The sequence below is a fragment of the Scyliorhinus torazame genome, chromosome 1 (genome assembly GCF_047496885.1).
Source record: "Scyliorhinus torazame isolate Kashiwa2021f chromosome 1, sScyTor2.1, whole genome shotgun sequence".
In the NCBI taxonomy this organism is placed as follows: domain Eukaryota; kingdom Metazoa; phylum Chordata; class Chondrichthyes; order Carcharhiniformes; family Scyliorhinidae; genus Scyliorhinus; species Scyliorhinus torazame.
In genome coordinates, this window is record NC_092707.1 from 223,760,977 (window position 1) to 223,784,509 (window position 23,533).

The 23,533-nt window shown below is 44.8% G+C and overlaps 1 protein-coding gene and 1 non-coding gene across 10 annotated transcripts in view; both read right to left on the minus strand.

Moving 5' to 3' along the window:
• dop1a (DOP1 leucine zipper like protein A) overlaps positions 1–23,533 on the minus strand; it is a 431,858-nt gene that overhangs the window by 67,437 nt on the left and 340,888 nt on the right. For 8 of the 9 annotated variants that reach the window (XM_072502754.1, XM_072502737.1, XM_072502726.1 and 5 more), the window contains 5 exons: positions 23,229–23,363; positions 20,839–20,894; positions 13,560–13,664; positions 347–413; positions 85–229 (listed from right to left, as the gene is read on the minus strand). In XM_072502754.1, coding sequence (XP_072358855.1) covers positions 85–229; positions 347–413; positions 13,560–13,664; positions 20,839–20,894; positions 23,229–23,363 — 508 coding nt within the window. The remainder of the gene's footprint in view (positions 1–84; positions 230–346; positions 414–13,559; positions 13,665–20,838; positions 20,895–23,228; positions 23,364–23,533) is intronic. The other variant, XM_072502731.1, reaches the window with a different exon arrangement.
• Positions 21,426–21,625, minus strand: LOC140430874 (U2 spliceosomal RNA). The gene has a single exon (XR_011949574.1). It is a non-coding gene; the product is annotated as a U2 spliceosomal RNA (small nuclear RNA).

A 23,533-nucleotide genomic window follows, 5' to 3' on the forward strand; every position in this document is an offset into this window, starting at 1 on the left:
TTTTATTTTAACACTACTTTTAAATTTCTGTTCCATTAGTGGTTTTGGTAGGTGGCTTCAGAGAGCTAGTGGGATGAGTTACACCTTCAACATCTCTTTCCATGTTGCTTCCTTCCACTAGAATTTGTGGAGAAGCCTTTACTTCTAGGTTCCTCCTTAGCCAGGTGGTCTGTTCCAAAGAGGAGCCTGCAATGGTGCCAATGGCCTCCACGATCTTATGGGTGATATCCTAGAAAATTAAAGACATGAACAGACCACAAATGTCAATCATTTAGCATAATATAGATGCAGTAAGACAGGTTTATCGAATTATTAATTGAGCTTGACCAAATAAAATTGCCCTTACCTGAAGATCTCTTTGGTCCTTTTTGTTTTCCAGGTTGGGATTTTTCATGATGAATTCATTAAGTACTCTGAAGTCACAAGTCAAGAACAAACTAGAATTAAAAATGCATCCATATCCTCGGAACATCCCAGAGCACTTGGCAGCCAATTAATTATTTTTGAAATGTATATTTTATTGTAAGGAAAGAAAATAAAAATAAGTAAGATAGATAGCCAATTAATCTGCCTTGGCAGTGTTGATTAAGGGATCGATGTTCAGTAACAGCTACATACATCACCTATAATTCTCCTCAAGAATTGCGAGGACTGTTTTTTTGGTACTTTTAAAAATTCTAACTATTTACCATTATAAAACTGAGCCTTTAATCCACATTGCTGAACACCTTAAATTCATTATATCTCACAGATACTCCATGACCATTAGATTAATTATCTCTTCAAAGATTACAATGAATTTACGAGGCACACAATTGCTTTTACACCATTCAGTTAGCCCTTGTGTCTTCTACATCTCTTACATGAGCAGGGTCAACCATTTCCTATGTTACTAAACTGAATTTAACTAGTTTATAATTCCTCAATTCACATAGCATTTGAATACTTGGCACTTCTGGATGGTTTAATTTTATACTATTTTCCCACCCCCAAAACTCTCCGGTATAATTGACAGCCTGACCCAAGCAGTTAAGCCATTCAAGGCGTGTTCAGCTGCCAGCTTGGGTTTCATGGTTTCATGCACGCAGCATCAACTCCAAAGTAACAATGGGTGGAATTCTTGCATGTGGGTTTGGTGGAGGGCGGGAGTCGATAATACAGTGGGAGACGAAGGGTCAAAAACCCTCCTGCGTAAAAAGAGTTTGCGATTCTCCTAATAACGAGTTGTTTTCCCGCTGCCTGGTGGTGTGAACGCCATTTACATTCACTTGCATCTCAAATGCTCAGTAAATTAGCTGCTCACTGGAATCTCGTCAGGCCTTCCGATCATGCTTCAAGCCAACAGGAAATTAGGGCAGCCTCAAATTGATTTGAAAGAGACTGGTGTGCACAGGTTGGATTTTAGTTCCCAACAGACAGCCTATCTGCCATAGCTGCGCCACTCCTGTTCTGCTGAACGCCACTGCTGGTGAAGACTGGTCCATGTCCCCCAGCTCCATGCTGAGCTGGTCTTGATGGACAGTATTGTGCTGCTGGACTCATGGACCATCCTGTTTCACTGAATTGGATCAGTACAGCACCCGGGTTTGGGGAGTGCAGGGGTCGTCTGCTCCCAGTACCACACACCATTGTGCAGGGGTCGTCTGCACCCAGTACCATGCACCATTGCCTGTCTGGACAGCACCGTGCTGTGCATCTCCCGCAGCCATTGGATCAGTTCAACCAAGGCTTTGTTTTAAAATGCATTTTTCCCTGGATGTGAGCTTTGTTGATTAGGCCAGCATTTGTTTCCCATCGCTAATTACCCTTGAGAAGGTGATGGTAAGTTGCCTTCTTGAACTGCTGCAGTCCATGTGGCTTAGGAACACCCAAATTACTGTTAGGGTGGGAATTCCAGGATGTTGATTCAGCGACAGTGAAGGAAGGGCAATATATTTCAAACTCAGGATGGTGAGTGACTTGGAGAGGAACTTCCAGGTGATGATGTTCCCAGGTATCTGCTGCCTCTCCTTCTAGATGGTAGTGGTCGTGGGTTTGGAAGGTGCTGCCGAAGGAGCCTTGGTGAGTTCCTGCAGTGCATCTTGTAGATGGTGCACACGGCTGCTACTGTGCGCCAGTGGTGGTGGGAGGGAATTTTGTGGAAGGGGAAGCAATCAAGCCGGCTGCTTTGTCCTGGATGGTGTCGAGCTTCTTGAATGTTGTTGGAGCTGCACTCAACCAGTCAAGTGGGAGCATTCCACTACACTGATGTAGTGGAATACTCCACTAGGCTTTAAGGAGTTGTAAGATTCCCAGCTTCTGACCTGTTCTTGTAGCCACAATGTTTATATGGCTAGTCCAGTTCAGTTTGTGGTCAACGTACCAGCCTGTGGTTCCCGTACGAGCCTCCCCGAACAGGCGCCAGAATGTGGCGACTAGGGGCTTTTCACAGTAACTTCATTGAAGCCTACTCGTGACAATAAGCGATTTTCATTTCATTTCATGGTAACCCCCAGGATGTTGATAGTGGGGAATTTTGTGATGGTAATGTTGCCATTTCTTTTACTCTGTCTTTTCTGTGGCTCTGTTCCAACTATGGCAATCAGTGAGTTTGTCTTTCTTTCTATGTTATCTATGTCATAATGCTTAGAGTCGCCAGGTATCGAATGGTCCAAAAGTCCGACCCGAGTGGGAGCCACCAAATGTGCGATTTACTCCTGCATAGCCGCCACCGGAAGTCTCTGCACCCGTTAACCATTGTTGTCTTCAATGTTTTATTCATAGAGAAGACAAAATTGCAAATGGCTCCAGGCTGCGTTTCTCCAAGTCCTCATTCAATGGAAGAGGTGAAGGAGGGAAAAGCAGTGACGTGCGCAGCTCCAACAAATGGCACCGCCTGGGGGGGCATGGTCAGGGATGCCCAAGCATGAACAGAAGGCTAAGAAGGAGACTCGCCACACGGAGGGTTTATCGTTGAAGAGTCACCTACCTACAGATGAGTGAGAGGCAGTCAGGCATGGCTAACATTGTCCAGAGACCTCGTACATCACATCTGCCACATTCTTAATGAAGAACTGATGCCATGTGGGGCTTGAGATTCCCCCTCTGCTTGTGGCCTTAAAGGTACCAGCAGTACTCGTATCTTTACTTCTGGGTCTTTTCAGGGATCAACAGCGGACCTGTGTGGCATTTCTCAGTCGGCAACACATCATTGCAAAGTGGTGACCCTTAGGCCCATCATTATGTCATGTTTGCTCTGGACAAGGATAGCCAGGCTCAGAGATTCACAGGCTTCCCAGGAAAGCATGGTGCAATAGACTGCGCCTATATGGCGATACAGGATCCCAGGCAGCAGCACTTAATGTTTATAAAACAGAATGCCTACATTCCATCAATGTGCAGCTAGTATGTGATCATCGCAAGCACATGTGTGTGCCTGGTTCCTTGGGAAGTTGCTTTGGCTCCTACATCCTCAGTCATTCCCAGGTGCCTGGGACTTTCAAGGAACCATCTGTGAACATCTGCAGGGATGGATGCTGGATGATAAGGCCTATCCATTTAAACACTGGCTAATGGCTCCAGTGATCCGAGCCGAGGAGAGGTATAACAATGCTCACACCTCCACATGCTCCCTCCACATAGAGCAGAACATAGAACTTCTGAAGATGTGATTCGGATACCTGGACCGCTCAGGTGGGCCTCTGAAATGAGCACAGAGATTTTGCCGCTTACTCACAGTCACAATCTGGATATGCAAAGAGATGAGCCTTTGCCAGAGGTAAACTGGAGGAGGATGAGGGTTCAAGATGAAGATGGGGGGGGCAGCATGGTAGCATTGTGGATAGCACAATTGCTTCACAGCTTCAGGGTCCCGGGTTCGATTCTGGCTTAGGTCACGGTCTATGCGGAGTCTGCACATCCTCCTAGTGTGTGCATGGGTTTCCTCCGGTTTCCTCCCACAGTCCAAAGATGTGCAGGTTAGGTGGATTGGCCATGCTAAATTGCCCTTAGTGTCGGGTGGGATTACTGGGTTATGGAGATCGGGTGGAGGTGTTGACCTTGGGTGGGGTGCTCTTTCCAAGAGCCGGTGCAGTCTTGATGGGCCGAATGGCCTCCTTCTGCACTGTAAATTCTATGTTAGGTAGAGAGAGCCCAGGTGGCTGCTGAGAGACAGTATGAGCACTGATGCCATGAAGGAAACAGCAGTAAAGCGAAGTCAGGCCATCTGGAAATACATCCACTAGCCCTGGGCATAAGGGTCATAGAGTCATACAGCACAGAAAAGGCCCTTCTGCCCATCACATCTGCGCTGGTCAAAAACAACCACCTCACCATTCTAATCTCAGTCTCAAGCACTTGGCCCAAAGCCTTGTCACAAGTGCACATGTAAATACAACTTAAATATTATGAGGGTCCCTGCCTTCACCACCCTCTCAGGCTGCGAATTCCAAACACTCACCACCCTCTGGACAAAAAGATTTTCCTCACATCCCCTCTAAACCTCCTGCCCCTTACTATAAATCTAGGTCCCCTGGTTATTGATCCCTCCACCAAGGGGAAAGGTTTCTTCCTGCCCACTCATAATTTTATACATTTCAATTATATCTCCCCTCACTCTCCTCTCCTCGAAGCAAAACAATCCAAGTCTCTTCAAAACTAAAACTCTCCAGCCCAGGCAACATCCTGGTAAATCTCCTCTGCACCCTTTCCACTACCACATCCCTCCTACAATGTGGATTACAGAACTGCACACAATGCTTTAGCTGTGACCTAACCAGCATTTTATACAGTTCCAGCATAACCTTAAACTCTATGGACTAATAAAGGCAAGTATATCCTATGCCTTCTTAACCACTGTATCTACCTGTCCTGCTATCTTAAGGGACCGGTGTACATGCACATCAAGATCCCTCTGTTCCTCGGTGCTTGCCAGGTTCTTTCATTTATCATGTATTCCCTTGCCTTGTTTGTCCTGCCCAAGTGCATTACCTCACACTTATCAGGATTGAATTCCATTTGCCACTGATCAGCCCACCTGACCAGCCCGTCCATATCTTCCTGTAATCAAAGTCTATCCTCCTCACCAATTTTTGTATTATCCACAAACTTACTGATCAACCCTCCTACATTCCTGAATCATTTGTATAAACTACAATCAGCAAGGGCCCCAACACTGATCCCTGCAGGACTCCACTGGACACAGGCTTCCAGTCAAAAAACACCCCTCGACCATCACCCTCTGCTTCCTGCCACTCAGCCAATTTTGGACCCAATTTGCCAAATTTCCTTGGATTCCTTGGGCTCTCACCTTACCGTCTCCCATGTGGGACCTTATCAAAAGCCTTGCTGAAGTCCAGATAGACGTCAAATGGATTTCCCTCATCTACACACCTGGCCACCACTTCAAAAAATTCAATCAAGTTGGTCAGACATGACTTCCCCTTAACAAAACCATGCTGACTGTTCTTGATTAATCATTGTCTCTCCAAATGCAGATTCATTCTGTGTCTCTAAATTGTTTTCAATAGTTCCCCCACCACTGAGGTTAGATTGACTGGCCAGGAAACTAGTGTCCTGGTTTATCCCTTCCTCCCTTCTGGAATAATGGTACCACATTGGCTATCCTCCAGTTCTCCAGCACCTCTCCTGTGGACAGAGAGGAATTGAAAATTATTGCCAGTGCTCGTGCTATTTCCTCATTTGCCACACTCAGCAGCCTGGGATATACTTAATTTGGTTCTGAAGATTTGTCTACTTTTAAGCCTGCCAGATCTCTCAGAACCTTCTCTATGAGGATTCCAAAGAGCAAAATTAAAAAGCTTTCAGTTGGCCAAATATTCACATACCAATCCAATAGGTTTCAGTCAGTGCAATTTATTGACAGCGATAGCATACTGTGAACCAGAGGTGACATCAAAATTTTTTAACTTTCCGCACCCACCACTATTCCTGGGTGCAGACCCACATCTGCAGCAGAGGTGGAGGCAGTCCATTGACTGCTATGTCCTGGCACCTATGATGACTTTGGCAGATATCCTCTGGTGGTCTGAGGCCTGGAAGGCCTCGGCATCATAGGGGTCTCCTGCTCAGAAGCACCCTGGTCAGTCGCGCTGCTGGAGTGGGAGCAGGCACAGGCGACCGTGACTTCACATCCTTGTAGTGTCCTGAATGGAAGTCCCCGGGGTGTCTGGCTGACCCTCATCCTCCCTGTAGGTGCCAGAAGGTTGAAAGCCTGACTCCTGGAGGGAAGTCAAGGTGCCTGGTCCCCATGTGGCTCATATACTGATATATATATATCACCAGAGCGTGAGGCCATGGAGTGCAGGGCACAGCACAAATCCGGCAAGACCAGTCTCCATTGTGGTCTTAAGATGCTTGCATGTCGGAGTAACGACATCAGACGGAACGTGGATGGACTCTTCCATCATTCACTTTAGTCTGAGCGACTGTTGAATCTCTGCCTGATGCTCCAGCGCTGCATGCCATTGCATCTCCACTAGTGAGCTGGCAGTTGCTTCCAGAGACTCTTCATCTGACTGGGATTGAGCAGTTGTTTGGTCTTCAGAAGCCCTCCAAGTACCAGATACCTGGGCTGTCCCTGCCTCGGACTGCGTGGGGACCTGGCTATGAAGTGTTCTCTACAAAGTGACTCCAAGTGTAATATAGAGCTCCACCCAACCGAGGCATGTCTCTGCGCTGGTGGAGGATAGGGGAGCGGTTTTTCATGAGCCTGCTCAACTTCAGCCATGCTCTGCAGGCTCGGGGTGGTGCTCAGCTATGTGGATGGCTTCAATCTGCTCATGCCTGGAGGAAATAAATGACAGTTTTACTGGATGGGCTGAAGCTATTTCAGAGTCCATTTGACTCACTGTGATTGAGGATTTGATGAAGTGATGGGAGCTGAGATCGATACTAGGTTGTTGGAAGAAGCCAATCTGTCAGAAGCTATCCCTATCCTCCCCAGCAAGTTTAGCTGAACCCTCTTCAGGTAGAGGGCACCCTGAAGGGGGAGGGCAAACAGGCAGAGGTCGTTGTACATATTGGTACTAACGACATAGGCAGGAAGTGGCATGAGGTCCTGCAGCAGGAGTTCAGGGAGCTAGGCAGAAAGTTAAAAGGACCTCTAGGGTTGTAATCTCGGGATTACTCCCTGTGCCACGTGCCAGTGAGGCTAGAAATAGGAAGATAGAGCAGCTAAATACGTGGCTAAACAGCTGGTGTAGGAGGGAGGGATTCCGTTATCTGGACCACTGGGAGCTCTTCCGAGGCAGATGTGACCTATATAAGAAGGACGGGTTGCATCTAAACCGGAGAGGCATAAATATCCTGGCCGCGAGGTTTGCTAGTGTCACACGGGAGGGTTTAAACTAGTATGGCAGGGGGGGTGGGCACGGGAGCAATAGGTCAGAAGGTGAGAGCATTGAGGGAGAACTAGGGAATAGGGACAGTGGGGCTCTGAGGCAGAGCAGACAGGGAGAAGTTGCTGAACACAGCGGGTCTGGTGGCCTGAAGTGCATATGTTTTAATGCAAGTAGTATTACGGGTAAGGCAGATGAACTTAGAGCTTGGATTAGTACTTGGAACTATGATGTTGTTGCCATTACAGAGACCTGGTTGAGGGAAGGGCAGGATTGGCAGCTAAACGTTCCAGGATTTAGATGTTTCAGGCGGGATAGAGGGGGATGTAAAAGGGGAGGCGGAGTTGCGCTACTGGTTCGGGAGAATATCACAGCTGTACTGCGGGAGGACACCTCAGAGGGCAGTGAGGCTATATGGGTAGAGATCAGGAATAAGAAGGGTGCAGTCACAATGTTGGGGGTTTACTACAGGCCTCCCAACAGCCAGCGGGAGATAGAGGAGCAGATAGGTAGACAGAATTTGGAAAAGAGTAAAAACAACAGGGTTGTGGTGATGGGAGACTTCAGCTTCCCCAATATTGACTGGGACTCACTTAGTGCCAGGGCTTAGACGGGGCGGAGTTTGTAAGGAGCATCCAGGAGGGCTTCTTAAAACAATATGTAGACAGTCCAACTAGGGAAGGGGCAGTACTGGACCTGGTATTGGGGAATGAGCCCGGCCAGGTGGTAGATGTTTCAGTAGGGGAGCATTTCGGTAACAGTGACCACAATTCAGTAAGTTTTAAAGTACTGGTAGACAAGGATAAGAGTGGTCCTAGGATGAATGTGCTAAATTGGGGGAAGGCTAATTGTAATAATATTAGGCGGGAACTGAAGAACATAGATTGGGGGTGGGTGTTTGAGGGCAAATCAACATCTGACATGTGGGAGGCTTTCAAGTGTCAGGTGAAAGGAATTCAGGACCGGCATGTTCCTGTGAGGAAGAAGGATAAATACGGCAATTTTCGGGAACCTTGGATTACGAGGGATATTGTAGGCCTCGTCAAAAAGAAAAAGGAGGCATTTGTCAGGGCTAAAAAGCTGGGAACAGACGAAGCCTGCGTGGAATACAAGGAAAGTAGGAAGGAACTTAAGCAAGGAGTCAGGAGGGCTAGAAGGGGTCACGAAAAGACATTGGCAAATAGGGTTAAGGAAAATCCCAAGGCTTTTTACACGTACATAAAAAGCAAGAGGGTAGCCAGGGAAAGGGTTGGCCCACTGAAGGATAGGCAAGGGAATCTATGTGTGGAGCCAGAGGAAATGGGCGAGGTACTAAATGAATACTTTGCATCAGTATTCACCAAAGAGAAGAAATTGGTAGATGTTGAGTCTGGAGAAGGGTGTGTAGATAGCCTGGGTCACATTGAGATCCAAAAAGACGAGGTGTTGGGTGTCTTAAAAAATATTAAGGTAGATAAGTCCCCAGGGCCTGATGGGATCTACCCCAGAATACTGAAGGAGGCTGGAGAGGAAATTGCTGAGGCCTTGACAGAAATCTTTGGATCCTCACTGTCTTCAGGGGATGTCCCGGAGGACTGGAGAATAGCCAATGCTGTTCCTCTGTTTAAGAAGGGTAGCAAGGATAATCTAGGGAACTACAGGCCGGTGAGCCTTACTTCAGTGGTTGGGAAATTACTGGAGAGAATTCTTCGAGACAGGATCTACTCCCATTTGGAAGCAAATGGACGTATTAGTGAGAGGCAGCATGGTTTTGTGAAGGGGGGTCGTGTCTCACTAACTTGATAGAGTTTTTCGAGGAGGTCACTAAGATGATTGAGGCAGGTAGGGCAGTGGATGTTGTCTATATGGAGTTCAGTAAGGCCTTTGACAAGGTCCCTCATGGTAGACTAGTACAAAAGGTGAAGTCACACGGGATCAGGGGTGAGCTGGCAAGGTGGATACAGAACTGGCTAGGTCATAGAAGGCAGAGAGTAGCAATGGAAGGATGCTTTTCTAATTGGAGGGCTGTGAGCAGTGGTGTTCCACAGGGATCAGTGCTGGGACCTTTGCTGTTTGTAGTATATGTAAATGATTTGGAGGAAAATGTAACTGGTCTGATTAGTAAGTTTGCAGACGACACAAAGGTTGGTGGAATTGCGGATAGCGATGAGGACGGTCAGAGGATACAGCAGGATTTAGATTGTTTTGAGGCTTGGGCGGAGAGATGGCAGATGGAGTTTAATCCGGACAAATGTGAGGTAATGCATTTTGGAAGGTCTAATGCAGGTAGGGAATATACAGTGAATGGTAGAACCCTCAAGAGTATTGAAAGTCAAAGAGATCTAGGAGTACAGGTCCACAGGTCACTGAAAGGGGCAACACAGGTGGAGAAGGTAGTCAAGAAGGCATAAGGCATGCTTGCCTTCATTGGCCGGGGCATTGTGTATAAGAATTGGCAAGTCATGTTGCAGCTGTATAGAACCTTAGTTAGGCCACACTTGGAGTATAGTGTTCAATTCTGTTCGCCACACTACCAGAAGGATGTGGAGGCTTTAGAGAGGGTGCAGAAGAGATTTACCAGAATGTTGCATGGTATGGAAGGCATTAGCTATGAGGAGAGGTTGAATAAACTCGGTTTGTTCTCACTGGAACGAAGGAGGTTGAGGGGCGACCTGATAGAGGTCTACAAAATTATGAGGGGCATAGACAGAGTGGGTAGTCAGAGGCTTTCCCCGGGGTAGAGAGGTCAATTACTAGGGGGCATAGGTTTAAGGTGAGAGGGGCAAGGTTTAGAGTAGATGTACGAGGCAAGTTTTTTACGCAGAGGGTAGTGGGTGCCTGGAACTCGCTACCGGAGGAGGTGGTGGAAGCAGGGACGATAGTGACATTTAAGGGGCACCTTGACAAATACATGAATAGGATGGGAATAGAGGGATACGGACCCAGGAAGTGTAGAAGATTGTAGTTTAGTCGGGCAGCATGGTCGGCACGGGCTTGGAGGGCCGAAGGGCCTGTTCCTGTGCTGTACATTTTTTTGTTCTTTGTCCTCTTTGAATTCTGTGAGGGAAAATGATCTGTGCTGCCCCTCCCCGCTCTGGACTCGCTCACATTTTTTGCACCAGCTTGCCCTGTATGAAACGAAAGAAAGGCAAGTGATCAGAGGGATAGAGCAGAGGTTGGGCGAAATGCATGTCCCCTGTGTGTGGTGAGCTCTGCCTAGAAGGGCCAGAAGGTGGTATGAGAGAGAGAAAATGACAGATGGAATGGTGGTGATATGAAAGCGTCCATGAACGTGTTGATGTGTGTCTCCTGCTAATAAATGTGTATTGATTTGAATCTTACTAATTGGTGTGTTGAGTTATTGATCATTACTTGAACTTGAACCTCGTGGCGGTATCATAAAGATGAGATGAGTGAAGAGGGTAGCTGCTTGGGCACATGATGCCATGCTGAGAGGTTAATACTGAAGGGAGCTGAGAGAGGACTTACCCTGGCAGAGTAGATGAGATAATTCATCCGCTTTCTGCACTGCATGGCACTGTTGCCAGCCACAATGACCTTCTGGACAACCATCTCACAGGCCAGGGAGGTGAGTTTGCTGTGCTTCCTTGGAGTAGAGGACGTGCTTCTGCATCCGGTCTCCTCAAAACATGTCCTTGAGGGCATGGTGGTTGAAAGGGGGTGCAGACATCTTGAGGCCTTTTTCCTCTGGGTTTCTGCTATTTTATACGGTCACGTGAAGACAGATGGGCTGGGGACATGAGTGTGATGCACTGGTGTTTAAATATGGCACCTGGCCTGCTGAATCCACCAACTTACAGCAGGCGGAAGAATCGGCTCCTGACCCGCCTGGTAATTTGGAAAGATACTTGTTTGTGCATAATGAATGAAGCTCCAAGCACTGAACTGGGCATGACGTCACGCCATTTCGGCAAGTGGGGACGCCACCACTTGTTGCTAACTTTTGGTTGGTTCAATTGGCTCTGTTTTATAACCTTTGCTCTAGAGTCGGCAGGTATCTTTATGATACCGCCACGAGGTTCAAGTTCAAGTAATGATCAATAACTCAACACACCAATTAGTAAGATTCAAATCAATACACATTTATTATACACAGTAAATCGCTACTCATGCATAAACTCTACTTTCTAGGCTATTTCTATAACTAACAGGCCGATACTTAGCTTTGGACTGGTCCACCAGGTCAGGGGAACAAATGGCCTTTTGTTCGGGTTCTGAAACTGCAGGATTCAAAAGCTGGTATGGACTGGTAGCTCGGAGCGCCTATCTCGTAGCGAGCGTTGACTTGAGACTTACTTTCTTGGCGGCCGCTGGACAGTTCACTCTCAGGAGTTGCTTCGCGTTGCTGAGTGACCCTGTCAAGAAGGACGATTTGAACTTGGGGCTTTGCTTTATAGTCCCCAAGGGCTTCCCGCCCTTCGGGGTGGACCCCGTACCTGGTTCCAAGTGATTGGACTTTGTTCCAATCGCTTGGTTCGATTTCTCCAATACTGGAGCTGTTCCCTGATCATTGGGCGGTCTTTAAGTGTCCGTTAACCTCTTTTGTGTTGGCTCCTGCTGGCGCCGAGGAGTCTGGCTTGGCCTTGTTTACCTTAAGATGTTTCGATCATTCGGCCCATCGAGTCTGCCCCGGCTCTTGGAAAGAGCACCCAACCCAAGGTCCACACCTCCACCCTATCCCCATAACCCAGCAACCCCACCCAACACTATGGGCAATTTTGGACACTAAGGGCAATTTAGCATGGTCAATCCATCTAACCTGCACATCTTTGGACTGTGAGAGGAAACCGGAGCACCCGGAGGAAACCCACGCACACGCGGGGAGGATGTGCAGACTCCGCACAGACAGTGACCCAAGCCGGAATCGAACCTGGGACCCTGGAGCTGTGAAGCAATTGTGCTATCCACAATGCTACCGTGCTGCACCGATGCGAGTCAGGATGTCATCGGTGAGGTGTTGCTTCAACGAGATGACACATCATCCTGGGCACCAGTAGCCTACGCATCAAGGGCGATGACGCCCATTGAAACCAGATATGCACAGATTGAGAAGGAGTGCTTGGGTTTTCTCACCGGCATCCTCAAATTTCATGATTAGGTCTACGGCCTGCCAACATTCACTGTCAAGACGGATCATAGGCGTCTGGTCCACATCATCCACAAAGACCTGACGGCTCCATCGTGCGAAGGAATCGACGGGCACTGCGCAAAGTTGCCTGCCCCCAACCACTTTGTCCTCCATTTCCATATGTTGAATTGCCACCTCCTGATACCTCGCACCATGAGGACACCAGTCAGGCATCCATTCTGCCTGTCAAGGCGCTGTCGTTCCCTCCGCCACCTCTCCGGCGGTCAACCAGGATCAGATGCAAGCCTCAGAGACTGGACTTGTGAACGTTTGTTTTGTTTGCTCTGTTGTCCTCCGTCAATCACGTTAGACAGACACGTTCACATGTAAATACATTCACATAAGCCAACAAAACAAAAAAAAGGGGGAGATGTCATGTTATGCAAACATGCAGCTAATGAACACATAGAATAGGACATGATCAATGAGCAGTCAGGACACTCAGGGGTGGTATCTCACTATAAAAGGGATGAGGCACTCACACCCTGCCTCTTTCCACAGACTAACTACAGAGTGAGACAGGGTGTATCCTCAGCATCACACCCCAGCACGTGGCTTAGAGCAAGGCTGATTCAGTTGGACTGAGTTACTACATTTAGATTAGCAGAGAGTCAAACTCATTGAGAACTGTGCTAATAGTTCAATAAAACACATTGAACTCACAAAAAAAAAAAAATTAAAAAAAAAAAAATGTTTCGATTGTTCCTGGGGATCGCTCATTACTATGTAGGTGGCTGCTACATTACTATGCAGATGGCTGCTTGTATCGATGCTGTTTGGGTTTCTGCAGGGTCTAATACACAGTAAACTTGCACCTGCTAGTTTTTGCCTGTGTTGGCTGAATTTCCCTTCAGCCTTTGCGGTTCTCCATTTTAAGTCGGGAAGTGGCCAACTCAGGTGGCCACACACTGGAACCGCCCGCCGCCACACTTTGGAGAAATCTGCCCAATGTGTCAGAAGTCTATAGTCATTGCACACTACCAAATACAATTTACAAGCAGCCTTAAAGTCCATGTTTAACTATTCGGTCATAAAAATGCAATTCCTGCCTTCATGCTCCTCCTACCCTGAATAATCTCAGTAGTTCTGCTTACCCAAGGATGAGAAATTGCGCAGGCGGCGGTAGATAAAGTTGAACAGAATCTTTCAACAACGTCAACAGAGACGGCCAGCTGTCGACTAAATTCTGCACTGAAATCCTGTGAAAAGTTTAGGTCAGGTTAGGAAGATGCACATTTTTCTTTTTACAGTGTAGCTTACAATCAAGAATTAATTGTACTTTATGCTGAACTTCACATGGGATGAGAGAACATGTTCATTTAAAAAAAATATATTTTCTCTTTTTCCCAGTAGGGTCTTACCCACTGCCAAGAAATATTGGTCAACCTGCATCAATGCTGTTAGCAGACAGCAGCAACAGATATATTTGACTTCACTCAGTATTGGAATTATCCAGCCTTCAGTTACTGACTTTTTTCAGCGAAACATTTGCAAATATGTGCATAGCAACCAGTAGCGACCCATGTTGCATTGCTGCACAATGGTTTTACAATAATCAGATACACCACCTATTTTCTATAATAATAATCATCTTTATTATTGTCACAAGGAGGCTTACATTAACACTGCAATGAAGTTACTGTGAAAATCCTCTAGTCGCTACATTCCAGCGCCTGTTCGGGTACACAGAGGGAGAATTCAGAATGTCCAATTCACATAACAAGCACATCTTTCAGGACATGTGCACAGACAATGATCCAAGCGGGAATCAAACCTGGGATGCTGGCATGGTGAAACAACTGTGCCCGTTTCTGCATGTGGATCTCCACTGACAGCATCATCACAGCACTTTTAATAGAATCATGGAAAATTACAGCATGGAAGGAAGATATTTGCCCCCTTTCTCTGACTCTTGGTCCAAAACCTTTCAGGTTATGGCAGTTCAAGTGCATCTCTAGGTACTTTTTAAATGGAATGAGAGTTTCTGCCTCCACCACCCTTTCAGGCAGTGGGTTCCAGAGCCTTACCACTCTCTGGGTGAAAACATTTCCTCTTGAATTCCCTCTAAACCTTCTACCCCAAGTTATGTTCCCCGTTAATGGATCCCTCAACTAAGGAGAATAGGACTTTCCTACTCAATCTATCTGCAGTCCGTACAATTTTATACACTGCAATTAGATCTCCCACAGTTTCTTTTGTTCCAATGGAAACAATCCTAGTCTATCCAACGTATCTACATAACAGAAATTTTCTAGTCCAAGCAACATCCTCTCATATATTTGTATCGCACTCGAGTGCAATTAAATCTTTCCCATACTGCGGTGACCAGAACTATACAAAGTGCTCCAGACGTGGCCTAACCAGTGTTTTATAGTTATAGCATATCCTCCCTGTTTATACTGTCATGTGAGAGTACCTTTAAGACATGGATGTTTAAGCAATGTACCTTTAAGAAAACAGTGATGTCAGAGAGTGGGTAGAGCTGAGGTCAGGTCAGCCATTTTGCAGTTTAGTTTTGCAGTTTTGAAAAAGAGCTTGTGTGTGTCTGTGTGTTTCCAGAGAGCTGCAGTTTTAAAAAGCATCTTGTGTGTGTCTGTGTGTTTCCAGAGAGCTGCAGTTTTGAAAAAGAACTTGGGTGTGTCTGTGTTTGCAGTGAGCTGGATCTCTGCCATGAAAGACTATCTCTGGATCATTTGGGCGATTTAAACTCATAATAGTAAAGCCTTTAACCCGATGTGATTCTGTTTAAAGGTGTTAAGTCTCTTGGAAGTTTGAAGGAACATTTTGAGGAATTATTTACTGTTGCAATATTTTCTGAGTTATCTTTGAAGGGGTGTTAAGAGATCCAATGTTTATTTAAGATGTTAAGTTGAGTTCATGGAATAAACATTGTTTTGTGTTTAAAAACCCATGTGTCCATAATTGTAATCCCACACCTAAGGAACAAGCAGTGTGCTAGGAAAAGCAACAAATACATTAAAGGGAGGGGTTGGTTGAACTCCATGATATATTTTGGGGTTCTGAAAACGCCTTGCCCATAACAATACATTCAGCTAATGTAACCCATATGCCTTCTTGACCACCTTATCCAACTGTCCACCTGCCTTCTGGCCCCTCTGTTCCTCTACACCTCTCTTTATCCAACCATTTATTGAGTATTCCCTTGCCTTAGTTTTCTTTCTCCAAATTCATTATTTCACATTTCTTCAGTTTGAACTCCATTTGCCACTATTCCACCCAGTCCATTGATATCTGTTTACAGATTTCTTCTTCATTATTAACCACATAGCCAATTATTGTATCATCAGAAAACTTCTTAACTATATCCCCTACATTCAAAATCATTGACAAGCAAGGGACCGACACTGAGCCCCGTGGAACCCCAATCACAAAAACACCCATCAATCTTGGGTGCTAGAAATTAAAATCCCTTTCTAAATGTTATCGGTCTCTATGGGGATTGATACAATGGAATGTTAACTGTCTTCCAGTCCTCCAGCTCCAGGACTGTTGCCAAAGAGATTTCAAAAATGATGGTCAGAGCTTCTGCTCAATCTTCTCTGGCTACCCTTAACAAGATACATTTCAACCAGGCCCGTGATTTATCCACTTTCAAAGACGTTAACCCCTTAATATTTCATCTCTCACTTGTTAATTTAATCAATGATTTCATAAACCCCCTCCCGATTGTAAGATCCATACGCATATCCTTTGCCTCCACACAGGTAACCCTTATGGTTTCCCACTTGGCCCTGATATTTCTTTTGTTATCCTTTTACTCTATGTATTTATAAAAAAGAAATCATTGAGTGTTTTTGGAGTTTAGATTCTCCATTATAACAGAACAGGAAAAGGCAGCACACGTCGCAGTGGTTAACACTGCTGCTTCACATCGCCCAGCACCCGAGTTCGATCCTGGCCCAGGGTGACTGTCCGTGTGGAGTTTGCACATTCTCCCCGTGTCTGCGTGGGTATCACCCCTACAAACCAAAGATGTGTAGGGTAGGTGGATTGGACATACTAAATTGCCCCTTAATTGGAGAATTAAAAAAAAATTACAGCACAGGAGGCCATTTGGCCCATTGATTCCTGGGAAGATCATTGTAGGGCAATCCAATTGTCCCATTCTCCAACTCTGTACTCATAACCCTTTAAGTTAGTTTATTTCCTTCAAGTGCACATTCAATTTCCTTTTGAAATCATTCATCATCTCCGATTCCACCATGCTCATAGCTAGCAAGTTTCAGGTCATTACCCCTCCCTGCGTAAAAAATCTCTTCCTCATATCTCCCCCTTGAGCCCAAAACCTTTAATCTGTATCCACTTGTCCTTATACGACTAGCTGATAGAAGTTTCCCCTCATCAACCCTATTTAACTCTGTCAACCTCTTGTACATCTCTATTATATCCCCCCTCAATTACCCTTGCTTCAGGAAAAACCCGAGCTTCACCTTGTAACTAAAATTCCTCATTCCTCAAACTATTCTGATAAAATCTCTTCTGCACCTTCCCCAAGACCATTGCATCATTTGGAAAGCATTAACGGGATTGGGCAAAGCCAAGCATAGGTTTATGAAAGGCAAATAATGCTCAAAAAATTGATTGTAGAGTTTTTTGAGGATGTAGAATAGATAAGGGATAACCAATAAGATGTATTTGGGCTTTCTGAAGGCTTTTATTGCAAGAGAATGAGTTTAAAATGAGTGTCCCGGAGGATGGAACACTTTAATGTGATGCCCTTATTCAAAAAGGGAGAGAGGCAAAAAGGAGGAAACTATAGACGGGTTTGCTTGATTTTTGTGGTGGGGAAGTTGCTGGAATCAGTTTTTGAGAAGATGACTGAACATTTGGAAAGACAAAGCTCAATCAACCATTGTCAGCATGGTTTTACCAAGGGTAAGTCATGCTTGACAAAATTGCTAGAGTTCTTTGAGGACATAACCAGCAAGGTGGATAATGGGGAACCTGTTGATGTGGTATATCTAGACTTCAGAAGGCGTTTGATAAAGTGCCGCATAAAAGACTGATCCAGAACGTGAGATTGCAGGAGATTGGGGGTAGAACACTGGATTGGATTGAGGATTGGCTGACTGACAGAAAGCAGAGGGTGGCGATAAATGGGCCCTTCTCTGGCTGGCGAAGTGCAACTAGTGGGGTGCCACAGGGGTCAGTCGTCAGACCTCAACTGTTTACAATCTATATAAATGATCTGCAAGCAGGGACAGAGTGTAACTTCGCAAATTTGTGTATGATATTAATATATATATGAGAGCAGTGAAGAGGAGATAAAGATTTTACAGACAGATATAGATAGGCTAGGAGATTGGGCCAAAATTTGGGAGATGGTGTTTATTGTAGATGTGTGTGAGGTTATCTATTTTGGCCGAAAAAATAAAAAGGCTAATTATCTAAATGGAAAGCAGATTCAAAATGCGTTGGAGCAGAGAGATCAAGGTAGCTTTGTTCATTAATCGCAGAAAATTGGTTATGCAGGTACAGCATGTAATAAAGACAAATGGAATGTTAGTGTTTGTTGCAAAAGGTCTGGGGTATAAAAATAGAGTGTTGTTGCAATTGTATATAGTGTTGGTGAGATCACATCTGGAGTATTGTGTCCAGTTTTGGTCTGCTTATTTGAGAAAAGACATGGTGGCATTGGAGGCAGTTCAGAGGAGTATCACCAGATTGATTTTGGGGGTGAAAGGGTTGAGGAGAGATTAAATAGTTGGCATATGCTCGCTGGAGCTTAGAGGGATGAGAGGGGATCTGATCGAGGTATATAAAATACCAAAAGGGATTGATAAAGTAAACGTAGACCAAATGTTCCCAATTGTGGGGTAATCTAGAACAGGAGATCACGGATATAGGTTGAGAGGCGGTAGATTTAAAACTGACATGAAGAGGAACTACTTCTCGCAGAGGGTGGTGAATTTGTGGAACTACTGTTCCATAGTGCGGTGGAATAGGAGTCATTAAATGGTTTCAAGAAGGAGATAGATATATTTGATATTTAAAAACCAGGTTAAAGGGATATGGGGAACAGGTGGGGTGGTGGATTTGAGACCAGGAAGAGATCAGCCATGATCTGATTGAATGGTGGAGCAGGCTTAAAGGTCTGAATTGCCTACTTCTGCTCCTAATTCCTATGTTCTTATGTTCCGACTGTTATACAGGGCCTTGGTGTTGAAGGCTATGGAGGCAATGTCACTGAATGTATTCAAGAAAGAGATAGATAGATTTTTAGATTTTAACGGCATCAAGGGGTTGAGGGAGAAAGCGGGAATATGGTATTGAGAGAGAGGATCAGTCATGATCATATTGAATGGCAGAGCAGGCTCAAAAGGCAGAATGGCCTACTCCTGCTCCTAGTTTCTATCATTCCCAAAGTATGGTGACGAGAACTGGTTGCAATTGTGGCCTAATCAGGACTTTATAAATGTCTATCAAAACTTCCATGCATTGTACCCAATGCTGCTATTAAGGAAGTTCAAGATCCTATATTCTTTACTAACTACTCTCTCCATGTCTTGCAACTTCACATGAAACTCCAGGTTCTCCTGACCTGTACATTCTTCTGAACTGTGCCTTTTAGAGGAGGTGCTGGAAGTCTTAAAGCGCATCAAGGTAGATAAATCCCCGGGACCTGATGAAATGTATCCCAGGGTGTTGTGGGAAATTGCGGGTCCCCTAACAGAGATATTTGAATCATCGGCAGCCACAGGTGAGGTGCCTGAAGATTGGAGAGTGGCGAATGTTGTGCCCTTGTTTAAGAAGGGCAGCAGGGAAAAGCCTGGGAACTACAGACCGGTGAGCCTAACGTCTGTAGTAGGTAAGTTGCTAGAAGGTATTCTGAGAGACAGGATCTACAAGCATTTAGAGAGGCAAGGACTGATTCGGGGCAGTCAGCATGGCTTTGTGCGTGGAAAATCATGTCTCACAAATTTGATTGAGTTTTTTGAAGGGGTGACCAAGAAGGTAGATGAGGGCAGTGCAGTTAGACGTTGTCTACATGGACTTTAGCAAAGCCTTTGACAAGGTACCGCATGGTAGGTTGTTGCAGAAGGTTAAAGCTCACGGGATCCAGGGTGAGGTTGCCAATTGGATTCAAAATTGGCTGGACGACAGAAGGCAGAGTGTGGTTGTAGAGGGTTGTTTTTCAAACTGGAGGCCTGTGACCAGTGGTGTGCCTCAGGGATCGGTGCTGGGTCCACTGTTATTTGTGATTTATATTAATGATTTGGATGAGAATTTAGGAGGCATGGTTAGTAAGTTTGCAGATGACACCAAGATTGGTGGCACAGTGGATAGTGAAGAAGGTTATCTAGGATTGCAACGGGATCTTGATCAATTAGGCCAGTGGGCCGACGAATGGCAGATGGAGTTTAATTTAGATAAATGTGAGGTGATGCATTTTGGCAGATCGAATCAGGCCAGGACCTACTCAGTTAATGGTATGGCGTTGGGGAGAGTTATAGAACAAAGAGATCTAGGAGTACAGGTTCATAGCTCCTTGAAGGTGGAGTCGCAGGTGGACAGGGTGGTGAAGAAGGCATTCGGCATGCTTGGTTTCATTGGTCAGAACATTGAATACAGGAGTTGGGACGTCTTGTTGAAGTTGTACAAGACATTGGTACGGCCACACTTGGAATACTGTGTGCAGTTCTGGTCACCCTATTATAGAAAGGATGTTATTAAACTAGAAAGAGTGCAGAAAAGATTTACTAGGGTGTTGCCGGGACTTGATGGTTTGAGTTATGTGGAGAGGCTGGATAGACTGGGACTTTTTTCCCTGGAGCGTAGGAGGCTTAGGGGTGATCTTATAGAGGTCTATAAAATAATGAGGGGCATAGATAAGTCAACATCTTTTCCCAAAGGTAGGGGAGTCTAAAACTAGAGGGCATAGGTTTAAGGTGAGAGGGGAGAGATTCAGAAGGGCCTAGAGGGGCAATTTCTTCACTCAGAGGGTAGTGAGTGTCTGGAATGGGCTGCCAGAGGTAGTAGTAGAGGCGGGTACAATTGTGTATTTTAAAAAACATTTAGATAGTTACATGGGTAAGATGGGTATAGAGGGTTATGGGCCAAGTGCGGGCAACTGGGACTAGCTTAATGGTAAAAACTGGGCGGCATGGACTGGTTGGGCCGAAGGGCCTGTTTCCATGCTGTAAACTTCTATGATTCTATGATTCTAGGTTAAGTGGTGTTACGGGGATAGGGCTGGGGAGTGGGCTATGGTATGGTGTTCCTTCAGAGCGACCCTGCAGACTTGATGGGCTGAATGGCCTCCTTCTGCCCTGTAGATATTTTATGAATTCTATTCTGTGACATTCTGGATAGTATACACAATTAAAGCACATTACAATTAAAGCATTTTACCTTTGTACGTATGCATAGAAAAACTGCAGCATACAAACTTCCAGTGGAAGCTGTTTCTGAAACATAAAACATTTGTTAAGACAAATCGTTTAATTTGAAATACATGTTTTTGCATTTTTGAACAATAAGTAACCTTTGGTCATCACCACACAGTGACTGCCACATGCCTTTACCATGTCTCCAGTGCCCACAGGTGCTCCATTGTACAAAGGAGTACTGCACTGCATTCAATTGCCAAATAACCACCAAACAGATAACGTTTTTTTCATAAATTTAGAGTGCCCAATTCTTTTTTTCCAATTAAGGGGCAATTTAGCAAGGCCGATCCAACTGCCTGCACATCATTGGGTTGTGGGGTGAGACCCACAGACATGGGGAGAATGTGCAAACTCCACACGGACAGTGACCTGGGACCAGGATCGAACCTCAGTGCTGTGAGGCAGCAGTGCTAATCATTCCACCACCGTGCCACCCCATCAAACAGATAACGTGAGCAACAAACAATGTACATCATTATGTAGAGGTTGAGTATAATATCAAGCACCTGGAGAAAGATGATGCTGATATTCTTTTTTTTTAAAAATTATTATTTTTTCTGAGTTACTAAGCCAGGGCTCAGAGTGTGGACAGGAGCGAACCCCTAATCCAGCTCCATGCCTGCTCCAAAAACCAATTCAAATTCAAATTGAATCCAATTCATGGTCCCCACAAGAAAGACATACCAGATCTGAACCAAAGGGTAGAGCATATACTACATTTGATCTTAGCCAAAAGGCCGAGAAGCAATGATGTTGATATTCTAAGAGAAGCTTGGGAATAGAGAGAGATTGGTGTACACTACAGAAAATAATCCAAATCGAACATGGACTACTTAGAATTCAACCTAAAGACTCAAATAAGGTGGATAAGACATTAATTAGAAAACAGACACTGGAACTCTGAAATTAAAACAGAAAATTCTCGAAAGACTCAGCATGTCAGGCAGAATGTTTCAAGAGAAACAGCTGGACTTTGGTGCAACTTTGTGCTTGCTCGTGTCTTTCGAACTGTCATTACGGATAGGTAAGGAGTGGGAGGAATTTCTGGAAAACGTCCAGGCAAACTTCCTTGCCCAGTCCAACTAGGAAGGAGATGTTGGTGAATCTGCTGCCGGGGAAATGAGGTACAATCAAGGAAACACTCGCCTTCCCTAATGCTGCGCAGTGACTCCAACTACCCACTTGAAGGTTGGAAACCTAAAGCTCAAGTATCTGGAGGCACTTCCTACACACATAGTCCCAAAGTCACATGAAGTGCCCTGAAGTTTCCACATGACACAAGAATTGCAAGGAACATATGTCAGCTGTCCATCCATGATCTAATAGAAACTCCCTCTTTTAGAATATAGCTAGTACCTTGTTTAATCTACTTTTTAAATTCATGTCTCCTGATATGTTCTGAACTTATATTCTTAGGATTTCACTTACTGCTATATTTATCGTGCTAAAAATATAGCTTTGTCTTGTCATTTAAACAAATGCTGTAGTATAGAGAGGAAAAAAAGAGAAATATTCACTAATCAATCTCTTTACCATTTCCAAATCATTTCTTTTTTTTGGAAAACAGATGCTAATAATGGTTCCGTTTTCCTCTCGATCCATCCCTTTCATAATTTAATCACTCCTGCTTTCCACCATCATCACCCCCCCCCCCCCCCCCTCCCTCACCCACCACCCCCCATCCTTTATTTGTCTCAGTATTTGCCTAAAAACATTTAAATATCCAACTTGCAGTTCTGATGAAAAATGTGATTGATGTGAAATGTTAGCTCGGTTTCTCAATTCACAGATGCTGCCTGACCAGCTGAGTATTGCCAGCATTTTGTGTCTTTAATATTATGTTTAAAGTATGCCTCACAATTTATGAGGAAGCATCTAATAGGGTGAAGCATGAAAGATTAACAGACATCCTATTAAAAAAATTGGAATTGATATTAAAAATACGTCAAGCCGTTAAAAAACTTTAAGAGAAATTAGAAAGTCTAAGAGGTTCTTGATAAGTACAAAAGGAGAAATAACAAGTTAGGATTATAGTGGATAAGACTGCATACTGTTGGCACACAATTTTAATTTATAGGGATTGCTATTGATTATCTTATAAGAGAAGGCAAAGAGTACCTCGTTGTGTCATGATAAGTTGACAAAATTCACAAGTAGTCAGAGAAAATAACAGATTGCGTTTCATTGATCTATAGTACTGATATAATGGCTATGGTTTTTGGCTATGGCTAGTTATCGCTTGATATTAAAACATGGTAAAAGCCGTGATTCAAATTATCTGTGATCAGCAACAAAGTAAAATAATAAACCATTAAACCGTACTAACGTTTTTGAAATTGATACTCAACATACCTTCTCCTTAGTTGAGGCCGGCGGCTGTTTTAACACTTCCTTCACTGTCTGCATAACAGTCTCAGCCCTCATTACACTAATGGATCGCACTAGTTCCACCAACAATAACTGTTCAGTACCGGGTACAGGAATAACCTTTAAATAAATTGTAACGTCAGTCTTTGATCTTCAAATGCTCTTACATAGATCAGTCTTACAGAAAACCAAATCATTACAGTAAGGCTGTCACTCCATCGAATGACTGGTGCTTCCTGAATATAGCAAGCTAAGAAACTTGGGTACATTCAGATTTGCAAAGAGCTCAG